At 55.2% G+C, this 22,494-nt stretch overlaps 2 protein-coding genes across 9 annotated transcripts in view; both read left to right on the forward strand.

The window, feature by feature from the left end:
- Positions 1-49: 49 nt before the first annotated feature.
- On the forward strand, positions 50-13,698 carry UNC45A (unc-45 myosin chaperone A). 4 transcript variants are annotated; one of them, XM_022563953.3, is made up of 20 exons: positions 50-250; positions 449-610; positions 842-878; positions 1,176-1,351; positions 3,215-3,307; positions 3,820-3,987; positions 5,472-5,640; positions 5,892-6,062; positions 6,932-7,103; positions 7,866-8,166; positions 8,974-9,068; positions 9,303-9,444; positions 9,825-9,965; positions 10,167-10,294; positions 10,503-10,569; positions 11,049-11,162; positions 11,390-11,505; positions 12,362-12,479; positions 12,589-12,744; positions 12,867-13,698. In XM_022563953.3, the coding sequence occupies exons 1-20, from the start codon at positions 200-202 to the stop codon at positions 13,122-13,124; spliced, it is 2,835 nt and encodes a 944-aa protein (XP_022419661.1). In that variant the 5' UTR covers positions 50-199; the 3' UTR covers positions 13,125-13,698. The 4 variants fall into 4 exon arrangements, with proteins under 4 accessions (XP_022419661.1, XP_022419662.1, XP_022419663.1 ...); XM_022563954.3 differs by having other exon boundaries at positions 50-205; positions 12,867-13,697; XM_022563955.3 differs by lacking the exon at positions 50-250 and having other exon boundaries at positions 533-610; positions 1,033-1,351; positions 12,867-13,696.
- Positions 13,699-16,089: 2,391 nt separating this feature from the next.
- The window catches only part of RCCD1 (RCC1 domain containing 1), a 45,575-nt gene continuing 39,170 nt past the window's right edge, over positions 16,090-22,494 (forward strand). For 2 of the 5 annotated variants that reach the window (XM_089906806.1, XM_022564001.3), the window contains exons 1-6: positions 16,090-16,281; positions 16,368-16,767; positions 16,947-17,068; positions 19,472-19,567; positions 20,215-20,385; positions 20,897-20,926. In XM_089906806.1, coding sequence (XP_089762932.1) covers positions 16,107-16,281; positions 16,368-16,767; positions 16,947-17,068; positions 19,472-19,567; positions 20,215-20,385; positions 20,897-20,926 — 994 coding nt within the window. In that variant the 5' untranslated portion in view covers positions 16,090-16,106. Of the gene's footprint in view, positions 16,282-16,367; positions 16,768-16,946; positions 17,069-19,471; positions 19,568-20,214; positions 20,386-20,896; positions 20,927-21,496; positions 22,385-22,494 lie in introns of those variants that run through there. The other 3 variants (XM_089906807.1, XM_089906808.1, XM_022563999.3) reach the window with 2 other exon arrangements.

Raw genomic sequence — 22,494 nt, forward strand, 5'->3', positions numbered from 1 at the left:
GGGGCTTCTCTGCGCCTGCGGACCCGGGCCGAGCGCCCTGCCCCTCTTCCCGGCGTGCTCTCCCCTTGGCCCCGCCCCTTCTCTACCACCGCCTCTGACGCAAGACTGGGGCGGGGCAGCCGACAGCGGATTCCCGAGTCTAGACCCACCCCTCTCCACAGACTGCGCCTGCGCGCGCGCTTGGGACGTCCGCTGCGCGATGACCGTGAGTGGTCCAGGGACCCCCGAGCCCCGGCCCGCCGACCCCGGGGTGCGTACCCATCTCCTTGCGCCATCACCACTTCGCACCTGCTCTGACCATTCTCTGGCCTCCTCCCTCAATTCTCTGGCCTCCTCCCTCAATCTTGGCCCTCCATGGGACCCACCCGCGACCCCCAGGCTCCTCTGCCCCTAGCTCCCCGGCTCACCCTGAGCCCACCTCGGACGTTTCCACCCCTTCCCTCCACAGGCCAGCTCAGTGGAACAGTTGAGGAAGGATGGCAACGAGCTGTTCAAATGCGGGGACTACGAAGGCGCCTTGACGGCCTACACCCAAGCCCTGGGTCTGGGCGCAACGCCCCAGGACCAGGCCATTCTGCACCGGAACCGGGCCGCCTGCCACCTCAAGCTGGTGAGCGAGCCGGCTGCTCTTCCCCTGGCCTGCCCGGACCCCTGTTGGCGCACCTCGCCGCTCCTTGGGCCCCGACTGGACATTCGCCTTCTCAGGCCACCCACACTTGTTACACGTCTTTTGGGTCTCTAGGTGGTGGGGGAACCTGGTGACTAAGGAAAACAACTTTGTTGCCCAGTTGTGCCCGAAAAAGGAGATGACCAGCCTCTCAGGCCTGTTCTTGTCTTACAGGAAGATTACGACAAAGCAGAAACCGAGGCATCCAAAGGTAGGGGAATGTGGCCCTGTGTGGAGCTGTGGGACTTCTGGGATGGGCAAGGATTCTGGGACCACTGCACCGTCACTTTCTCCTCCTCCTTTCACCCCTGAAACACATCTGCCTTTTTTCTTTCCCACTTCCTGGGGCATTTCCTTTTCCGCAGCTACCCTCACCTTTTCTGAGGCTGAAGTACTGAGCCCCACATCCGTCCCCCCACCTTCCTCTGCCCCTCGAGATCTTTCCCTGCTGCTCTTGCCTGGAGATGGTGGCCTCATGGGTGCTGACAGAGCTCCTGTTTGTGCTCAGCCATTGAAAAGGACGGTGGGGATGTCAAAGCACTTTACCGGCGGAGCCAAGCCCTAGAGAAGCTAGGCCGCCTCGACCAGGCCGTCCTTGACCTTCAGAGATGTGTGAGCCTGGAGCCCAAGAACAAAGTTTTCCAGGAGGCCCTGCGGAACATTGCGGGCCAGATTCAGGAGAAGGTGTGTGAGTAATTGAGAGAGCGAGGCATTGACCAGTGGTAGAGGGGCACTGATAAATGGATCTGGATCAAGTGTGTAAACACAGTTCTCTGGAAGGGGGATGCTGATGGCAAATGACCTTATAGAATGATGCTCAATCTTGCCAGTGGTTACGTAAAAGCAAATTAAAAGAACAGCAAGGTGCTGTTCTTTTTGGTGGTCTGTTTGGCAAACATTTAAAGTTTGTACACATTGCTAGAAGGAGGGAGACACATTTAAGGAGTGAGGTTGCGGGAGGACGTGGGCTCGTTCATGACTGCTGGAGGGGGTGTAAATTGGTACAGCTCCTTTGCAGAGTCCTTTAGCATATCTTTGGAGTATAATTGATTTACAATGCTGTGTTAGTTTATGCTTTATAACAAAGTGAATCAATTATACATATGCATATATTCCCATATCTCTTCCCTCTTGCGTCTCTCTAGCATATCTCTTAAATTTTTAAGTGAGCATGTCCTGTGATTCAGTATGTTTACTTCTTGCTATCTCCCCTAGAGAAACCTTGCCTGTGTACACAAGCAGGTGTGTGTATGTTTGTTTCAGCCTTGTTTGTAGTAATGAAAAATTGGAACTTGCCTAAATGCCCAGCAGTAGGGGAATGGCTAAATAAACTGAGCGACATCCTTACTACAGACTCCTATGCAGTAGTTACTAAGAATAGGCAGATCAACACATATGGACGTGGAAAGCTGACACTTGTTAAGTGAAAAAAAAACAAAACATATAATAACGTATAGTATGATACCATTTATGTTAAAATGATCCCCCCCCCCACCAAATGCACTCAAAATAATACCATGTTTTTTCCACGGGTACAGTTGGGTATGTAAACACAAAGAAAAATGTTTTAAAAGACGTGCATCAAAATGATGACTGTGACTGCTAGGGAAAGGAATAGGATCGAGAGGGCTTTTCAGAAGAGATTTTGCTTCATCTGGTTGTTTTTTTAAATAGACATTGTGTGATACATATTTAAAAATTAATTTAGGAGAAAATAATCTAAAGATTGTCATGAACTATTATCAAGCTTGAATTAGCCAGATAATTTGGTGTTAAAATTCTGACTCAGTGGAAGCAAGTAATACGATGGCAAACACCTTATCAAAAGGTTGAGACCTGGGAAAGCAGACTATTTTACTCTCAGTGTCAGCTCTGTCTGATCAGCTGGGGCTGCTTAGAATCCTGTGTTGAGAAGGATTAGGAAGCAGGTTGCCTGGGCCTAGGAGAACGTGTTGTGACATGAACCACGTCTGCCATGGCTGCAGGAGGGGAAGCGGGGAGCGGCACACATGCTAGGCATGTGCTGCTATCCACGCCCAGGACCCTAGGGAGGGAGAGGGCCTAGGATGAGCTTGGTCATTCAGATTTTTAAAAAAACATCAAAAAGAGAATCCTTGACTTAAAAGGCGTGTCAGCAGCTACCTTGTGACTTGCTGGCTCCCTTGCAGGAGGTATAAATGCTGGTTCAGCGCCACGGGCAGTGCACCCAGGCTGCCACAAGGTACACGGCTCCCCTGGGAGTGGGTTGCCTCATGGCTAACAGGACGCCACCCCTTCTGAATGGCCCTGCCTTCAGCATCAGTGCTGCCCCCGCTGCCCAAGTGGGAAATAGCTCAGAGAAGAAAGCTGCGGGGAGTTTGGGAGAAGCTGCCAGGCAAGTCTCTTCCTGCCCAAGGTAGCTTGGTGCGAGGCCTAAGCCCAGGCATCCTTCTGTGCCTCCCGGAGTCAGGAGCCAGGCCCTGGGAGGAGCCGGAGAGAACAAAGAGGGAATGTGTTGTCTCCGGTCAAGAGAGGCAGTTCCTCCCATGCTTTGGTGATTTGTCATAGGTGAGTTACATGTCTTCGACGGATGCCAAAGTGGAGCAGATGTTTCAGATATTATTGGACCCACAAGAAAAAGGCACTGAGAAAAAGCAAAAGGTATGGAACTGTGTGAGTGGGAGCTGAACTCCCCCAGCGCTGCCCACCCGTCCCTGTGTGCTGATGTTGGCCCTGGGAGCCCCTGCTGGCCTGGCCTGCTGCACGTCGCTCCTTAGATTGGGCAGCTGGGCTCACAGAGCCTGGGTGGGAGCTCAGAGGGCCTGGGGCCTAAGTGTGAGCCAGGGAGAGGGAACCAGTGTTCCCGAAGCACCTTGTTGGTGCTTAGGTCCTCCTGTGCTAGGAGTTGGGTGTACAGAGGTGACTGAGGCACTATTTCTGCCCTTCAAGCTTTGCCAGGGACTCAGGACTCCATTTATTCTAACCCTCAATGCCAAGAGCAAGCTCTTTTCTCTACCTACAGAAGAGGAAGCTGAAGTTCACAGAAGTTAAGTTTATGGCCAAGGTCACTCAGCTGCTAAGTGGAAGCAGTGAGGTCCAGAGCTCAGGGCATCTACTGGCCCTGCCCCGTGCCGTGTACAGTGTTCATGTTATGTGCACTTCCTTTGACGCAGGCGTCTCAGAACCTGGTGGTGCTGGCCCGGGAGGATGCTGGAGCTGAGAAGATCTTCCGGAGCAACGGGGTTCAGCTTTTGCAGCGCCTGCTGGACACGGGAGAGCCCGACCTGATGCTGGCGGCCCTGCGCACGCTAGTCGGCATTTGTTCTGAACACCAGTCACGGGTGGGTGGGGCGAAGGGTCTAGTTACTGCCCCAGTCAGTCTGTCTGTCCATCCACTCTTCCACCTCTCATCTTATAAGGTAAAATATAAGGAGATATGTAACGAGAGGCAAAATTAAAATGACACAAAAAGACCAACGTGGTTTGGGACAAAGTGCGGCCAGGAAAGAGCGAAAGCAGCCCACTGACACCCTGAGCACTTTTTTTTTTCATTTATTTTATTTTTGGCTGCGTTGGGTCTTTGTTGCTGCGCATGGGCTTTCTCTAGGTGCGGCGAGCGGGGGCTACTCTTCATTGCGGTACACGGGCTTCTCATTGCAGTGACTTCTCTTGTTGCGGAGCGCAGACTCTAGGGGCGCGGGCTTCAGTAGTTGTGGCTCGCAGGCTCTAGAGCTCAGGCTCAGTAGTTGTGGCGCACGAGCTTAACTGCTCTGCGGCATGTGGGATCTTCCCAGACCAGGGAACTCTCCTGTGGCAGGTCGCAGAGACACCTGGTCATTGATCCCCTCATTGTCCGTGTGGTAAAAGCAAGCTGCACACGAAGAACAGGGCACCTGTCCTTCCCTCACCATCAAGCTGGCATTTCCCTTGGACAGGGGTCCTCACAGTGCTTGATGTGGTCAGTGATGTGACCCACAGCACCTTTACCATCGAGACCAGATATGTAGGGCAGGACCCTGAGATGGTTCTCAGTGTAGACTGTGGGTGTCCTACACAGAAGGTTCAACAAGAACAGCCCTGCTCCAGGCCGGTGTCACAAAGTCCATGCTCTGGCTCTTGCCTGAACTGACTGGACCTAGGGAACAGGGACTTGACCCTTGGTTGCTTTTAGAGGAGCCCACAGTTCCTAGATCAGGGGTGGAAATGTGATACATTCTATGAGCACTTCAGGCCAAGATCGGGCTCTATTTCTGGGTCTCCCAGGACTAGGAACGGTGAAGCCACGTGAATTCCGCCTGCCTCCTCTAGCCTTCCTGCCCATCCCTATTGTGAATGAGGATGGACCCAAGTAGACCTTCGGGGTTTTTCCAGCTCAGAAATGGGCATAGAGGCCTTGTGGTTCGTTCCATGTATGTCCACATCCCCAGGATGTAGACAGAACCTCAGGGTTGGTATCAGGGAGGAATGAGGTGTCCCTGGGCCAGGTAGTCAGGTAGCTTTGTCCAGGCTTATGTTTCTCCTTCCTGGGGAGACACGAACCAAAGCAGCTGCCTTCAGAGCCACAGTATTCCTTGTCTTTTCTGATTGGAGCCGAGGAGAGAGAGTGGGGGAGTCCCCTGGAATGTTTCTTTAGGAAGCCCTTCCAACAAGATAATCCTGGCATTGCCCCGGCCTCACCCTCAGCAGGCCCACTTTGCTTTCACGGGGAGCTGCTCTTTCACCCACATGTTTTCTCCCCTCTGGCCACCCTCTCTGACCCCCAGTTAGGGATCTCCACGGCTGCCCTTCACCAACTGGAAGCTCTGCCCACTTCTCTCCCACCCAGACAGTGGCGACCCTGAGTGTGCTGGGAACTCGGAGGGTGGTCTCCATCCTGGGCGTGGAAAACCAGGCCGTGTCCCTGGCTGCCTGCCACCTGTTGCAGGTTATGTTTGATGCCCTCAAGGAAGGCGTCAAGAAGGGCTTCCGTGGCAAAGAAGGCGCCATCATCGTGGGTGAGTGGAAGCAAGTCTATGTCCTGTGGTGTGGCTCTCGTGGAGAGGAAGGGGCTGAGCCAGCCAGGCCAGCTGCAGCCGCAGGTTGTTCAGGAATACGGCTTGTTGACAGTATCTTACTCGAGGTTCTAAGTAGCCAGGGCGCCTCGGGGAAGGCTGGAAACCAGTGCTCAGGCTGCAGTTCCCCTCTCTCTACCGGGGAAGTTGGGGCTAGGCCACTGGAGAGCCCACTAATGTCTTCTTGTTGCCAGATCCAGCCCGGGAGCTGAAGGTCCTCATCAGTAATCTCTTGGAGCTACTGACTGAGGTGGGGGTCTCAGGCCAAGGCCGAGACAGTGCCCTGACCCTCCTGATTAAAGTGGTGCCCCGGAAGTCTCCTAAGGACCCCAACAACAGCCTCACCCTCTGGGTTATCGACCAAGGTAGGTGATAGAGTCTTAAAAAGAGAGAGAAAGGGAATTCCCTGGTGGTCCAGCGGTTAGGACTCTGCGCTTTCACTGCCGAGGGCCTGAGTTTGATCCCTGCTCTGGGAGCTAAGATCCTGCAAGCCGTTGTGGCGTGGCATATAAGTAAATAAATAGGTAGGTAGATAGATAAATAAATACAGAGAGACAGAGAAAGATCAAGTGTGTGTTGCATCTTGCTCGGGTAGCTGGGCCTGCTCGTCTCCAGGAGGGATTGCACCCAGCGTGTGTCTGCACTGAAGTGCATGCGGCCTGCACTGTACCCTTAGGGAACATTGGCCCCTTCAGCCGCGTTTGTGTGCACGTGCACGCACATTGAGCGGGCCCACGAGCAGGTTAACAGGGAGGCCGGGTCAGCTTTCTGTGTCTGAAGTTTTTTCAGTGAGTGTGTGTTACTTCTATATGCAGGGCGAGTATTCTTCAAGTTTAATATATAAGTCCATACTGCTCTTTTCCCTTAAAAGATAAATTAGGAAGGGTTGGCAAAGTCCCAGCCTGAGTACATCTGTTGGGTACTCATCTTTTCTTGTTATCCCAATTATCCTATGAGGCGTGGATGTTGTTTTCCCCTTCAGTTTTACAGATGAGGAACCTCCAAACCCTACAGCATTCACCCCCACGGGCAGCGCCTGCATGCAGACCTTACTTCTGAGGTCCTTGCCTGCCCCCACGCCTGCCCCCAGCCCACCGGCTTCTGTGAGCCTGTCTGCACTCTGACCTCGTGCCAGAGTGGTCCTGCCTTTGCATGCGTCTCCCAGGAAACCTCTTCCCTTTGCTTATAGGGGTTGGAACTCATGTTCTGCTGTCTAAATAGGGTGTCTTTTCAGGTCTGAAAAAGATTCTGGAGGTGGGTGGCTCCGTGCAGGACCCTCCCGGGGAGCTCACAGTGACAGCAAACAGCCGTATGAGCGCCTCCATTCTCCTCAGCAAGCTCTTCGATGACCTGAAGTGTGATGCCGAGAGGGAGAACTTCCACCGACTCTGTGAAAACTACATCAAGTGAGGGAAGCCTCCTATTGCCAGGGATCCTGCGAAAGTTCTCACTCTTTGGGGAGGGACAGCAGTGAAAGGTTTCCCACAAGGAGAGCAGCCTGGGGGAAGACTAGCTGGGGCCAGACAGGGTGGTCCCAAGGGCCACATCTTGTTCCAGAGTGACCTCCCCAGGGACATTCTTTCTCAAATCAGTTCTCTAGTGCAACAGATGTCCTCAAGCACATAGTGTTCACTGAGCACTTACTGTGTGTCCGTTCTGACACAGCAGTGCAGCATGACAGTCCTTAAGGAGCTCACGGCTAGGAGAAGACAAGTCAGGAAATAAGCAGCACAAGTTCAGCTCTTAGTGAGTACAGGGGAGGAGACAACAGGGTGGTGTGAGTGAGAGTGACCTACATTAGGTGGCGTGTCATCAGGGGAGGCTCGAATGAAAGCCTCGATAAAGAACGCCAGCAACTGCCATCCAGAGGATGTCCTCGTCTTCCCATTGGCAGTTTTTCTTTTCTTCTTCTTCTTTTTTTTTTTTTTTTTTTTTGACTGCTCCACGCAGCTTATGGAATCTTAGTTCCCCGACCAGGGATCAAACCCGGGCCCCCCCGGCAGTGAAAGCCCAGAATTCTAACCACTGGACCACCAGGGAATGCCAGCAGCTTTTCTTGCTGTTGCTGCCCAAGTAGTGCAGATGCCCAGCCAGTGGAGGGGAAGGGAGGGAAGGAGAGTCCCCTTATGCTGGCTTTGATGTGACAGCTGCCACCCTGTACCCCTCAGGAGCTGGTTTGAGGGCCAAGGGCTGGCTGGGAAGCTGCGGGCCCTCCAGACGGTGTCCTGCCTCCTGCAGGGCCCGTGTGATGCCGGCAACCGGGCCCTGGAGCTGAGTGGCGTCATGGAGAGTGTGATCGCTTTATGTGCCTCGGAGCAGGAGGAGGAGCAGCTGGTGGCCGTGGAGGCCCTGATCCACGCGGCCGGCAAGGCCAGGCGGGCCTCGTTTATCACGGCCAATGGCGTCTCGCTGCTGAAGGACCTGTACAGGCGCGGCGAGAAGGACAGCATCCGCATCCGGGCGCTGGTGGTGAGACGGGTGGGCCTGGGCTGGGCAAGCGGGCAGCCAGGCAGGGGCCCCGGGCTGGCTGGTGTCTCAGGGTGCAGCACCAGCACACGCTGGGTGACAGTATGGGACGTGCAGGGCCTTGTCGAGGCCGGAGGCAGGGGCCCTAGCTCCTACTACCACAGGGCTCATGGTCGGGTCAGAGAGATGAGCCTCGTACAGAGAGGACACCTGAGAATGCAGGGCGGCCCGGGCCGCCCGCTGCGGGCAGTGGGAGCGGCTCCAGGAGGAGACGATGGAGGACACGCTGGGCAGGCGGGTCAGAGGGCTGTGTGGACAGGCTGGGCCAGCAGGCGGCCCCAGGAGCAGGTGGTGTGGGGACTGCCTGGCCTCCCTGAGCCTGTTGCAGCCCTGCACCTTGAGGAAGCTGGTCCTCCTCCTCGGAGCACTTAGTCCTGGGTTTCTCCATTCCGTGAGGATCCTGGCCTGGGCCAAGGTACCCATCTTCTCCCCACACGGATCTTAGCTCCATCTGTAAAGAGCTTCCTTCTATGACATGGAAAGGAACAGCAAATCCCATTGTGATTGGGCGGGGTTGGGGCCCAGGCCAGCACGGTGGTCAATATGTCAGTTTCTACCAGATGCCATGTCACGTGGCCACCCCAGTAGGTGATTTTGCTGCCCGGTGCTCCAGGTGGTAACCTGGTGGCGGTGTGCATGGCCTCCAGAGAGCCTGGCAGAGTGCCTGGGGGGGAGCCCACGCCAGCTGTGGAGGAGCCCTGCTCTGCCTCCGTCCCTCGGCCAACAGCTGGTTCTCACCTCTTCCACCAGGGACTCTGTAAGCTCGGCTCGGCCGGGGGGACCGACTTTAGCATGAAGCAGTTTGCTGAAGGCTCCACGCTCAAACTGGCCAAGCAGTGTCGAAAGTGAGTCATTTAGCACTGTTGTGGCTCCCGACCTGTCAGCCAGACCTCAAAAGAGGAGGGTGGGGCCTCCTCACTGCCCTGTCCTACCCCAGGCAGACCCTCCTGCGCTGCTGCGTGAACTGCTTCTGTCTGTGGCGGGGATGCCCCAGCCCCTGGCTTTTCCCCCTTGGTCCTGGTGTACCCCTCCTGTCCCTCCACCTTTCTGATGGTCATCTGTGCCCTGCATGCCCCCAGGTGGCTGTGCAATGACCAGATCGATGCGGGCACTCGGCGCTGGGCGGTGGAGGGTCTGGCCTACCTTACCTTCGATGCCGATGTGAAGGAGGAGTTTGTGGAGGATGAGGCTGCGCTGAAGGCTCTGTTCCAGCTCAGCAAGGTAGCTCCATGGGTTCCTGCAGCCGTCCGGGGACACTGTCTAGGATTAGAGCTTACGGGGCTTTCTTGGCAGGTCTTGGCCAATGGCTTTTGTGACCCCACAGAGAGGGGGGCTGGTAGCCCGAGTGGCTGCTCTGTGTGGCCTGGGTGTACTGGCCTGCGCCAGCAGGGTCGGAAAGGACGATCTCTTAGGAGGAGTTGGGGTGGTCAAGTGTGTGAGCTCCCAAAGTCTGGGGCCACCCTCGGGCCTTGGCAGTGCCCAGATTCATCCTGGTGCCCATGTGGTCCAGCTGAGGGTAGAACTGGGAGCCTGGGCAGCGCTTATCCCGGTGTTGCTCTTCCCCCCGGGATGGCCGCTGATGGCCCCTCTGCCCCCGGCAGTCCGAGGAGAGGTCGGTGCTCTTTGCAGTGGCCTCGGCGCTGGTGAACTGCACCAATAGCTACGACTACGAGGAGCCGGACCCCAAGATGGTGGAGCTGGCCAAGTACGCCAAGCAGCACGTGCCCGAGCAGCACCCCAAGGTGAGGGGGCTGCTAGGAGGGGTTTGGGGGCCTCCGTGTCACTGGGGCCAGTTGACCTGAGACATCCACAGCAGATGAGCCTTCTGTTTAAGCGGGTTCCTTCCCTTTGTTTTCATGCTCATCATTTTGTGCCGTGAGGAGGGTTCCCCTTTCCCTGCCTGATCAGCCGAGGCCCCTGTGTTCAGCTGCCTCCTCCCCCAGGACAAACCGAGTTTCGTGCGGGCTCGGGTTAAGAAGCTGCTGGCGGCTGGTGTGGTGTCGGCCATGACGTGCATGGTGAAGACCGAGAGCCCTGTGCTGACCAGTTCCTGCAGGGAGCTGCTCTCCAGGTGAGCCTGCCCCAGCTACACCAGACCTGCTGCAGCCCGTCAGCCTCCAGGCTGCTGATGGAACTACAGCGGGAGCAGGTCCTGGTGCCGTGGGCCCCTCAGAGCAGGGGGCCACCGGTATGGCGCCCTTCTTTTGCTGAGCCCAGGAGTGGAGGGTCTGCCTGCCAGAGCCCGGGCTGGCCCGTCCAGCACAGCCTTCTCCCCACAGGGTCTTCCTGGCTTTGGTGGAGGAGTTCGAGGACCGCGGCACCGTGGTTGCTCAGGGAGGGGGCAAGGTAAGCGGGCTTACAGACTCCTTCCCGATGGCATATAAAACATCACTGAGTGGCTGCTACACCAGAGATCAGTGTTGGGTGTGGGACGGAGAAGTATTATTAGCGACCAGCAGGAATGTCTTCCTGCTGAGTGAGAGATGCTGGGGGCCGGGGGGTGGTGGTGGGGCTCTTTAGAGCCCCGGACTTTGTGCCTATTAGGGTCCTGAGCTCTCCTCCTTTCCCTTGTGTCATTGACCTCCATGGCTCTGGTGCCGGGCGCAATCCACATCTGTCCCTTAATAGTTGTTTCGGGAAGTGTTTGGGTAGCTTACTGGGAGGCCTCAGAGAGATGAGAGGGTGGGAGTGGGAGTATCATTGTCAAGCCTGGGGAGAGAATGGCGGGGAAAGGTGAGGGCAGCACAGTCAGGGCCTCAGAGCCTCGTGGTTTGGGCCTTATGTTCCCGGGCACATCTTGGACACTGATGGGCTTGTCCCTACAGGCTCTGCTCCCGCTGGCCCTGGAAGGCACTGACGTGGGGCAGACGAAGGCAGCCCAGGCTCTTGCCAAGCTCACCATCACCTCCAACCCAGAGATGACCTTTCCCGGTGAGCGGGTGCGTGTCTTTCTGCCCCAGCGCTGGCCTGTCCTCCACCCCCTCACAGGGCCCTGATGGCCTTTGACCCGAGCTGCGGCTCCTTCTTGGGGAAGTGTCAGCTTTGCTGAGCCCTGGGGGTGGGAAGGGCAGGCTTCTTTTTGGGGCTGGACTCCCTCCCATCTGCAGGGCCGGTGGGGTTGGGGGAGCTGGGGCGCATAGCCCTGACAGGTGGGTGCGTATCGCAGATCTACGAGGTGGTCCGGCCCCTCGTCTCTCTCCTGCACCTCAACTGCTCCGGCCTGCAGAACTTTGAGGCACTCATGGCTCTAACAAACCTGGCAGGGATCAGCGAGAGGCTCCGGTAAGGTCCCTTGGGATGTGGGGCCTGGGCAGGGCATCATGGTTTGGACCATCCCCAGGAAAGCGCTTTACAGCGTGGAAAGCACTCCCCAGTCACTCACTTATTTGCTCCTCATGGTGACTCCTCTGTATCTTACAGCGGAGGAGACAGGCTGAGAGGCGTGACTTGTGCAGTGTCCCGTGAGATAGCAAGGGACTGGGCGATGACAGCGTAGGCCCTGGAGTCAGGCTGCCTGGGTTCAAATCCTGGGTTCACTGTTTATTAGTGTATAACCTCACAAGTAACTTAATCCCTCTGTGCCTCAGTTTCCCCCTCTGTGAAATAGGATGGCTACAGTACCTAGCTCGTGGAGGAGCAGCGAGGAGGACTAAATGAGAAAATACGTGTAAAAGCATTTACTACATAGGTGCCTGGCTGCTGGCAATGTGCCCAAGCAGTACAGATTAGCTATTACTGCTGATTGTGACCTTGGGCCACTCAGTCTCCTCTTCTGCAAAACAGTAATAATGATAATCACACCTGCACCTTCACTGTAGGGCTGTAGCGAGGATTAAGTAAGGTAGTCCGAGTGCTGGGTCAGGGTGAGGGCTCGAAAGTTAGGTGTTAGCATTGCCATCATCACCACCTGGGTCTCCTAACTCCGACTTTAGAGCATTTCTCAAGGTCCTGTGCTATTTCCTAGGCCCAGTTAGAAGGCTGGAAACCACTGCCTGGTGGTTTCATCCCTGGTGCAGGAGGGTCTTTGGATATTGCCCAAGGAAATCTTTGGCCCCGGGTTTGATTGTGTGGGGAAACGGGTGGGGGTGATGGATGCCAGCGCTCTGGTGATGCCGACCCTCCACCCTTGGCCCCACAGGCAGAAGATCCTGAAGGAAAGGGCTGTGCCCATGATTGAGGGCTACATGTTTGAGGAGCATGAGATGATCCGCCGGGCAGCCACCGAGTGCATGTGTAACTTGGCCATGAGCACGGAGGTGAGGGTTGGCCCAGGAGGCGGTCATGGCAGGCAGGCACGCAGAAGTACCTGTCCCTGGCTGGCCTTTGCCCCAGCTAACCTGGTGCACTCCCCGCTTCCGGCCACAGGTGCAGGATCTCTTTGAAGCCACGGGCAGTGACCGGCTGAAGCTGCTGGTGCTGTACAGTGGAGAGGACGACGAGCTGCTACGGCGGGCAGCTGCTGGGGGCCTGGCCATGCTCACCTCCACGCGGCCCTCGCTCTGCAGCCGCATCCCCCAAGTGGTCAGTGCCCCTTCTGGGTGGGGCAGGGGAGGTGGGCCAGGAGCCCCCAGCCAGGGTGTGTGAGTGAGTGCCCTGCCAGGGTTCCCTGATGCTCGGTGGTCACGCTGCCCTGTTTCCTGCAGACCACACACTGGCTGGAGATCCTGCAGGCCCTGCTTCTGAGCCCCAACCAGGAGCTACAGCACCGGGGCGCTGTGGTGGTGTTGAACATGGTGGAGGCCTCGAGTGAGATTGCCAGCACCCTGATGGAGAGCGAGATGCTGGAGATCCTGTCAGTGCTGGCTAAGGGCAAGGAGAGCCCAGTCATGAGAGCTGCTGCCGCTTGTCTGGGGAAAGCAGTGGAATATGGGCTTATCAGACCCAGCCAGGATGGAAAGTGAGGACCTGCCTCTCACACACGCTACCTATCGCAGCACAGGGAGCGAGGACAGACATGGCCTTGGCTGGTGGGTGCTGGGGTGTCTCCTGCCCAGCTGCCCTTTGATGTCCTCTGTTCTGAGTCAGGGGCCACGTTCACAGCTCTGCTCTGCCAGCACTGCCTCCAGCCTCACGCAGCAGGCAACTTTTCCTGTACTACTTAGACAGCTGGGAACAGGGAAGGTGCGTCCTAACTCAGCCTGTGGATTCCCTGCACTGGGAAGGACCCAGCTGTGAGCCTCACCAGCTGTGAGCCTCACCTGAGCCTGCTGGCAGGACCACCCCTCATCCTCTAATAAAAAGTGTGTGGAACTTAAGTATGTGCCCAGTCAGTGGGCAGGGAGGGCTGGCTGTGGGCCAGAGCGTGGAGCAGGAGCTGGGCATGGCTGAGCGTGTGTGGGCAGCTTTTCAGCAGCACAGCCACCTCTGTGGAAGGAATCCAATGAATTCCCACCCCAGGGCCCGCTGAATTGCCTTTTAATCCTTGTAGAGGGCCAAAGGGTAAATGTAAGCAAATCAATAAAGTATCCAGTCGCATGGAAACACAAGCATTAGGCTTTTCAATACTTCTGCCTTTATTTATTTACGGCTGCTTTGGGGTCTTCCTTGCTGTGTAGGCTTTCTCTAGTTGCAGTGAACGAGGGCTAACGGGGGCTACTCTTCGTTGCGGTGCGCGTCATTGCGGTGGCTTTTCTTGTGGCGGAGCACAGGCTCCAGGCACGCGGGCTCAGTAGTTGTGACTCGGGGGCTGTAGAGCGCAGGCTCAGTAGTTGTGGCGCACGGGCTTAGTTGCTCCGCCGCATGTGGGATCTTCCTGGACCAGGGCTTGAACCCGTGTCCCCTGTATTGGCAGGTGGATTCTTTAACCACTGTGCCACCATGGAAGCCGACTTCTGCCTTTGTATTGAGAGTTTTCAGTGACCTCCAGTCAGGCAGAGCTCGGGATATGGGGGTGGGAAAGCCCTGAGGGAAGCTCCAGTAGCTGAGCGGGGTTGGACGTAAGCTTGGACCGCTGCGGGCATCCCCACCTGCTTGGGCGGGTGGTCCCTTGAGAGCCTGCTTCCGCTCTCTGCAGAGCGGACTAAGCCCAGCTTGACTCTCATTGGCTTAACGGAGGTAAGTGACAGATCCCGAGCCAATGGAAGGTAAAAACTGCCCAGCACCCGCCTAATTCGGGTGCTGCTTCTAGGGCCTCAGGCCCGCGCGTGTCCAGTAGCTAGCTGCCGCCATCCCAGACAGAGAGGACTGACAGGCGGCGCCCGTCACTGGGGTCGCTTGTCGCCAACCCTTCTTTCTGATCGTCCCCCAAGTGTTTCTAATACTGACTCCGCGGCCCCGCGCGTGCCTGCGGAGGACGGGACCATCTGGCCCAACGAGCCCACGCCCACCGAAGGTTTCGCCCACTCCCCGCCGGAGGCCGCAGCGGCCTAGCGTAGGCCTTGGGACCGGTTTGATCGAGCTAGGACTGGACAGGCCGCGGCGGGGATCGCCGGAACCGAGGTGAGCTTGTCCCAAGGCTGTCCTCCCCGCGCGGTGACATCACTCCTCTCTCTGGTGATTGGCCCCGGGGAGGCGGCGGCAGCCAATGGACGCCTCGCTCAGGGCGCGGCTCTTCAAACCTTTCCTTCTTGCGGCTGCCAGCCAGGTCCTGGGCTGGGTGGTGACTCGTTCCTGGGTGACCGCCCTGCGCCCCGGCCTTTCCTCCTCCCTCAAGACTGCCCATCGGAAGGAGCTGCCTGAGGGGTGGAGGGCACAGGGTCAAGATTAAGGTCAGAGGCCTCCTAGGGCTGGGATTTGACCCGGAAGGGGTAGGAGCCCAGGCCCGGGTCAAGGAGAGACCCAGGACCTGACTTCACAGGCTTGAAAATGCCAATGAGATTCTGATCAAGCCGAACATGCTGTACGGAAAAAGTGGCCTTACCGTGCCACTCGACTGTGCGTTTGTCTCCCCATTTATGCGTGAGCTCCTTGGAAGTAGACATCGGTCCTTCTCAATGACTTAGCCTAAGGGATCAATAAATGCATGTGGAACGAATAAATGACTAGATAAGGTCCAGTTGAAATTGTGTTTATATAGGTCCCTGAAAATCCAGTGGTCATTTTTATCAATTCTAAGTACTGGACTTAATAAGCTGATACCGTGTGCTTGCCATGGTAGGTGCCAACACTTGAACCCTTTATTTGCATCTGTTCCAAATAATTCTACAAGGTAGGTACAAACATCACCTCTCCTACTCCCCAGCTTTGTGAAACTGAAGAAATTGAATTGGATTGAGAGAGCTTAAGTAAATTGGCTGAGGACACAGGCACTGGTAGCTGCAGAGGCAAACATGTGAACCCTGGAACTGGTCCTAACCCGTACAGGGCATTGTCTCTCAAATGCTCTGCCTTCCACTGGTGGGAAGAGCACTGTATGTGAAAATGATGAGCCTTGGGTTCAGCCTTCTGCCCCTCTCGGTCCTAAGCTATGTGATTGTGTAAGGGTTACTTTCTCTGGGAGTCTCCGCTGTCAAATGGGGGCAATTCTAGTTCCCAAGATTACATGGGATAATGTGCCTGGCATTGGGAATTTGGAGGGGGAGGGACTCAGATCCTAGTCCAACGCCTAAGAGAGAAGCCATTTAAATACCTCGTGCCCAATCTGTGGGACAGCGAACTTGCTTGAATCAAAAGGGAAGGCAGGAAAAGTGCCCCACTCTAGACAGCTCAGAATCTTCCTAAATCTGGCAGGACTTTAGCCAAGCCTCCCGCTCAGCGAATGTTGGTGGAACGCACATCGTCTGCCTCTGTGGTTAGGAGGATGGCATTTCCCCCATTTTACAGGTGAGGCAGCTTCAGTGTACCGCAAGGGCTCACCTGGAAGAATCTCTTCGAGTTCTAGCCTTAACCCTCCGTCCCGCCGGCCGCCGCAGCCACGTCGTAGCCAGCAGAGGGCGCTGCCGGGCATGGCCGAAGAGCGTCGCGGGGCCTGGTTCGGCTTCGGTTTCTGCGGCTTCGGGCAGGCGCTGGGCTCGGGGCGCGGGCGCCAGGTACACAGCCCCGAGCCTCTGAGGGCGCCAGGCGCGGGCCTCGATGTCTGCCGCGTGAGCGCGAGCTGGAGCTACACCGCCTTCGTGACCCGTGAGCACCTCCTTCCGGCCCCATCCCGACCCCAGCCCCGGGTGCGTGTCCCGCCCCCTCCCCAGCCAGCTCTCCGCCCCCCGCAGGTGGAGGAGGCCGGGTGGAGCTGTCTGGCTTCGCGGTCGGAGCGGCGGGCGGCTGCAGGGACGCGTGGGCGTCGGAGGAGCTCCTGGTGGTGCTGCGCGCGGGGCCGGGACCCGGGGCCGGGACGGAGCTGCAGGCCTGGGCGCCCGGTTCGGCGCTGCGCGGGGAGCCCCTCTGGGCCCAGACCGTGCCGGAGGCCGAGCGGGAAGACGGACCGGTCGGCGATGAGACCCAGGCTGGGCCGCTGCCGCTGCTGCCCTGCGCTCGCGCCTACGTGAGCCCGCGGCCGCCCTTCTACCGGCCTCTGGCCCCGACACTGCGGGCGCGCCGACTGGAGCTGGGCGCTGAGCACGCGTTGCTGCTGGACGCGGCGGGCCAGGTGTTCTCCTGGGGCGGGGGCAGGTGAGGTGGGCCGGCTGGGCTTTTGCGGCGATGACGGGGTGGGGGTGGGGGGTGCGGGTACATGTGGCTCGGAGTGGGAGGTGAGCATACAGGGGGCAGGAGAGAGCGATTGGGGAGGGAAGGGGAGGGAAGGGGAAGGAGACCCCTTGGTGTAGTTGACTAGGGTCTCCCTTGCTCAGGCACGGACAGCTGGGCCACGGGACTCTGGAGGCAGAGCCGGAGCCGAGGCTGCTGCAGGCGCTGCAGGGCCTAACCATGACTGAGGTGGCCGCAGGTGGCTGGCACTCTCTGTGTGTGAGTGGTGAGTGACCTAGTGCTTTTCCAAAACCAGCTCAAGGTCTCGTAGGCTCCAAACCTTTCTCCTTCTCTCGCAAATTGATGGGTGCCCTAGCCGGGCCTCCTCCCAAGCTCCTCCCACATCAGCCAGCCCAGTCATTCATGACTCCCTAACGCCTCTCAGATTCAGCCCCTCTGCCGCCACCATCACCCACTCGCACCCGGACTGTCACAATTGTTACCTGTCTTCTGTTACTGGTCTCACTACCCCTCCCCTCCGTCTGCCTCCAGCCAGGGCTGTCTTTCTAAAATACTCCCCAAGGGAGAATGAAGGGGTGAGGGGCAACCGAGCTAAGGAGAAAAAAAAGGCAGCAGTTGCCCGGGTGGCCGTGATGTGTGGCACACAGTGGACACTTGGATGCCCACCGGGAGGATGATGATGGTGAGTGTGAGCTCTGGTGGTGCCATGGCTGGTGGCCCAGGACCAGAATGAGGAGTTTCACTTTAGATTGTGTTCACCACTCTGGCAGGTGATCCAGGTGTAGCTGATCTCTAGGCTGTTGGGTGCAGCTGGGAGCGAATGATCTTTGCAAGGATCTACATTTGGGGCTCTGGCCTCCACTTACATCATTCCGACCAGGTCCTGATACGCAGCAAGCTAGACGCTGAGATGCCAAGTTTATAGCCAAGAAACACTTTGTTCACAAGGCAGCCAAGCAAGGAAATGGGAGAATAATAAGTCTCAGATCTGCCTCCCTGAAGGGAGTTGGGGTATTTATGGGATAAGCAGGGTGGTCTTAGGCGTGGGGAAAGGTGATTGGAGGTAGGGAAGAAGGTGAGGTAATCAGTGTTCTGAGCAGGCATATCTGGGTCACATGCGTCTGCATATTCAAAATGGAGGCGCTTTGGAAATTCCCTGGCGGTCCAGTGGTTAGGACTCGGCACTTTCACTTCAGGGGCCCTGGTTCAGTCCCTGGTTGGGGAACTAAGATCCCACAAGCCGCGCAGTGTAGCCAAAACAAAAAAGTGGAGGCGCTTAACATGATCTGAGGGTGGAGTTTTCCAGCCCTCTGACATCAAAAGGCCATCCACTGGACGTCTGCACAGGCCCAGTTTTAGGGTCAGTGGCCCCAACTAGTCCCTAGCTGGCTTTCACTGGGCAGGAGCTGACTCCAAGTTCCTGTGAAACAACTGAGTTGCATGAAGCTGGGAAGGTATGCAATTAAAGAGAAAAAAAGAAAAATAATGAAAGTGAACTTAATCAATGAAGGCACTTAACAAGCAAAGGGGTTTTAACAGGCTGTTCCCTCATCTGTTGTTCCATAAGAGAAGTTCAAGAATTTCTATTAGTTATCAGCTTCTGTTAACTCTATGGGGCATGGTTTCACCAGGGGTCTTTAAAAACTACCTATGCCTATACTGTCCTGTCCATATTCACATGTAATGGGCCTGGGTTGGCAGCCAGGCTTGAGAATGAGTGGGCTGGAGGGAAGAGAAGAGAGGGCTGGAAGGTGAGCCCAATGGGAAGTCTCGCACTAAGGTCCAAAAGGCATTTGAGGCCTTGGTGTCGCATGGTTGGAGCACGGATGCTTCAGACCAGACCTCCCAGGTTCAAATCATCACCCTGCCCCTCGTGATCTTGGGCAGAGCACCTAACCTCTCTGTGCCTCAAGTTTTCTCTTGAATAAAATGGGGATATTGTGCTTGAAACAGTGGCACAGAATAAGCACTTGATAAAAATTAGCCACTGCTGTTAGTGAATTTTTAGCATAGGGCTGTTGCTCTAATCAACCAACTCCAGTGTTGTGAGAGCTTCCAGAGGCCTCCGGGGGAGGGGGAGGGTGCAATGGGTAAAGGGGGTTGGCTGGATGGTGACAGATGAAAACTAACCTCTTGGTGATAAGCACACTGTAGTGCATACAGAAGTCAAAATATAATGCTGTACACATGAAACTTATATAATGTTATAAACCAATACCACCTCAGTTAAAACAACAGTTTTTTAAAAGGCCTTCAGTAGGACCGGTGGCAGGTAGGGCTGACGAAAGGGGCCTGGGCTCAGTGGATGTGAAAAAAAAACCACTGGGGAACTTCCAGGGCCACATTTCCAAACTGCACGTAGGGGGAGTGGGGGGTGCAACTTAACAAAAAAGGAAAAAACGAAAGTGGAGAGGAAGAGCCAGCAAGAGACTTCCTTTAAGAATAGGGTGACCTGAAGGCACTTAAGGGGGAAGGGGCCCTGTTGAGACAAGGAAGCTGCTGGGCCCTGAGGAAAGCACTCTGCCTGGAGTGCTGACTTGGGCAGGGCAGGCAGGAGTTGTCTTTAGGGAACTAGTGGGGTGTACTGGAGTCTGGATGGATGCACATGCTTAGGAGGTGGAGGGGGCAAACACAGTCTGTTAATGGGGCCCCTTTATCTCTCTTTCAGAGGCTGGGGATATTTATATCTGGGGCTGGAATGAATCAGGGCAGCTGGCCCTGCCCACCAAGAGCCTGGCAGAGGATGGAAAGACAACCGCAGAAGGTGAAAGTCAATTCTTTTTTTTGATATATTTTATTGAAGTATAGTTGATTTATGTTGTGTTAATTTCTGCTGTATGGCAAAATGATTCAGTTATACATATATGTATACATATGCTTTTCCACTACGGTGTATCACAGCATATTGAATACAGCTCCCTGTGCTACACAGTAGGACCTTGTTGTTTATCCATTTATATATAATAGTTGACATCTGCTAATCCCAAACTCCCAATCCATCCCTCCCCCACCCCCCTCCTCCTTGGCAACCACAAGTCTGTTGGTGAGGGTCAATTCTTGATTTCCACACGTTTCTGTCATTCCTGACTCCTGGCCATATTGTTGGCCTGAGAGCTACAGTGCTCAAAAGGGTACGAGACATCCTTGGGACCCCAGGACACAATGAAGGACTCTGAGCCCCTTATGAGAGGGAGCACGGCAAGGCTGACGCCAGCGTCAGCACTACATGCCCCACAAACCTGGCAACTCCAGCACTTCCCAGGGAATGTGGGGTTGGGAGCGATGGCTCTGGAGCTAGAGCAAGTGTGTCAGCTGTTGTAGTGAGTGAGTCAGTATATGAATGAGGTTTAGATCAGCGCTCAGTGAGTGTTCAGCATCATTATCATCATCACTCTTATTACTTCTCTGAAGCCTCAGGACTGAATGAAGATGGTTCTGAAGTGAAGACAGTAGCCGGGGGTGAGGATGGAGCCCCGGCCCCCTTCATAGCTGTCCAGCCCTTCCCGGCTTTACTGGACCTCCCCCTGGGCTCAGATGCAGTCAAGGCCAGCTGTGGATCCCGGCACACAGCGGTGGTGACAAGTGAGTGGGGCTGGGTAGGCTGGTTCAGGATGGAGCGGGAGGTCCCTCCACCCCGCTCTCTAGCTGGTGGCTGCAGAAAAGGGTGTGGTCACCTAAAAAACTACCGTTTTAATTAAGCATCTTTGACATGTACTGAGTAGCTGCCCCACTCAGTACACTCCCACGGGGCTTTAACAGTGGCTCCCCAGCCTGTCAGGCCCTGAAGGTTCTTCCTTCTGGAGGGGGATTAGTGTTGCCAGCCTTTCATCTGACAGCAGGGCTGTCCTAAACTCAGCAGCTGTGAGTTGCAGGCCAATCAGTCCGCATATAGGGAGGTGAACTTTTTCAGTTTGGATCCTTTATCACCCCAAATGTGACTAGACAGTTGTTAAAAAGAGAGAGGATATGTTTTGCTACGCCAAGTAAGTCTCATGGTGACCAGAACATGCTGGCAGGCCGAGCTGGACAAATGCCTAGTCAAAGAGCAGTGGTGTCAGCCCCTTACTGTCCTTTTGCTGTCCTTTGGTTGCAGGAACGGGGGAGCTCTACACCTGGGGCTGGGGTAAGTAAAAGGTTTGCTTTTGTGATGCTTAAACCAAGGGGAGGAAAGACCTGGGAGTAGAGGGCAGGTGACAACAGCCATGCAGAGAAGTGGAAGCAGGGGACTCGGCCTGACCATTGGGACTGAAAAGCTGTCTACTCCCTTCTCTGGAACTGATCTAGGCACACTAAGAGGGGCAGAGACCAGACAAGAGAGAAATAGGACAACATGTCAGTATTTCCCATCTACCTTTCTGAAAAGGTATTTGTCTTAAGGGAATATTTAGTCAGCAGTCATGAAACATCTTTTCGTCTGGCACTGGGTAGAGAAAAAGATAAAATAAAAATCTCTGCTCTGAACATCTGAGCTTAGGAGTGGGAAGCCTGGAGGAGCATCTTGCCTCTTGGGGACCTGTGGAATTGCCTGGTCCTGGAGGCTCTGTGGTGCTGGTCTCCTGAATTCACAGAGCAGACACCAGCAGACTGGTGGCTTAAGCCCAGCACTTCAGTCAATGGGCTGTTTTTCCTTCCTGGAGGGGAAAAGCCACAAGGCCCAGTGGAGAGGATGGCAAAGCAGCTCATTTCACTTTAGGTAAATATGGACAGCTTGGCCACAAAGACACGACCAGCTTGGATCGGCCCTGCCGTGTGAAGTACTTTGTAGATAAGCAACTCCAAGTAAGGACCGTGAGCTGTGGGCCCTGGAACACCTATGTGTATGCTGTGGAAAAAGAGAAGAGCTGACATGTATTGATAAGGGCATAAAATAAGTGTAGAGTGAAAAATTATGAAGCTAACACCTGTGAAACTCCCCCCAGGTCAAGGAAAACCATTGCCAGCACCCCAGAGGCCCCACATTTGGCCTTCCCTATCACAGCCCTCTTGCTCCACCTTAGAGCAGGCAGCATCCTCAACTTTGTCTTCACATTAGAAACACCTGGAGGGAACTCCCTGGCGGTCCAGTGGTTAGGACTCTGCGCTTTCACTGCCTAGGGCACGGGTTCAATCCCCGGTCTGGGAACTAAGATCACACAAGCCGTGTGGCACAGTGTGGCCCAAAAAAAAAGAAAAGAAACACCTGGAGATTTGAAACTGGATGCCTAAAGCCAGCATCGCAGACACAATGAAATCAGAACTTAGGGGTGTGGAACCTAGATGTGGGTAGATTTTTTAGGCTGCCCCACCCCCGGTGATTTGGAGGTAGTGCTAAGATTGGGAACCACTAGAGGTCATCTTCTTTTGTTGTTCATATACCTGTTTTCATTTTGACTCATACCATTCCTTGTATACATCTTTATACAATATAATTTGTCTGCTTTTGAACTTTAGGTAAATAGAATCATTCTGTGTATGTTCTTTTGTGTCTTGTTTTTTCATCAGCATTGTATGATTCATCTGTGGTGTTGTGCAGTTGATTCATTTTTTATTGTTATATGGTATTCTATTGTATGAATTATACCTCAAGTTATATATTCTCTTACTGATAGTAATTTGTTTCTTTTTTCTTATTGAGTTAAAATACACATAACAAAAAATTTACTATCTTAATCATTTTTAAGTGGTATTAAATATGTTCACATTGTTGTGTAG

The sequence above is a fragment of the Delphinapterus leucas genome, chromosome 2, assembly GCF_059928025.1.
Source record: "Delphinapterus leucas isolate spDelLeu-1000000601 "Yukka" chromosome 2, BTC_Dleu_Yukka2, whole genome shotgun sequence".
In the NCBI taxonomy this organism is placed as follows: Eukaryota; Metazoa; Chordata; class Mammalia; order Artiodactyla; family Monodontidae; genus Delphinapterus; species Delphinapterus leucas.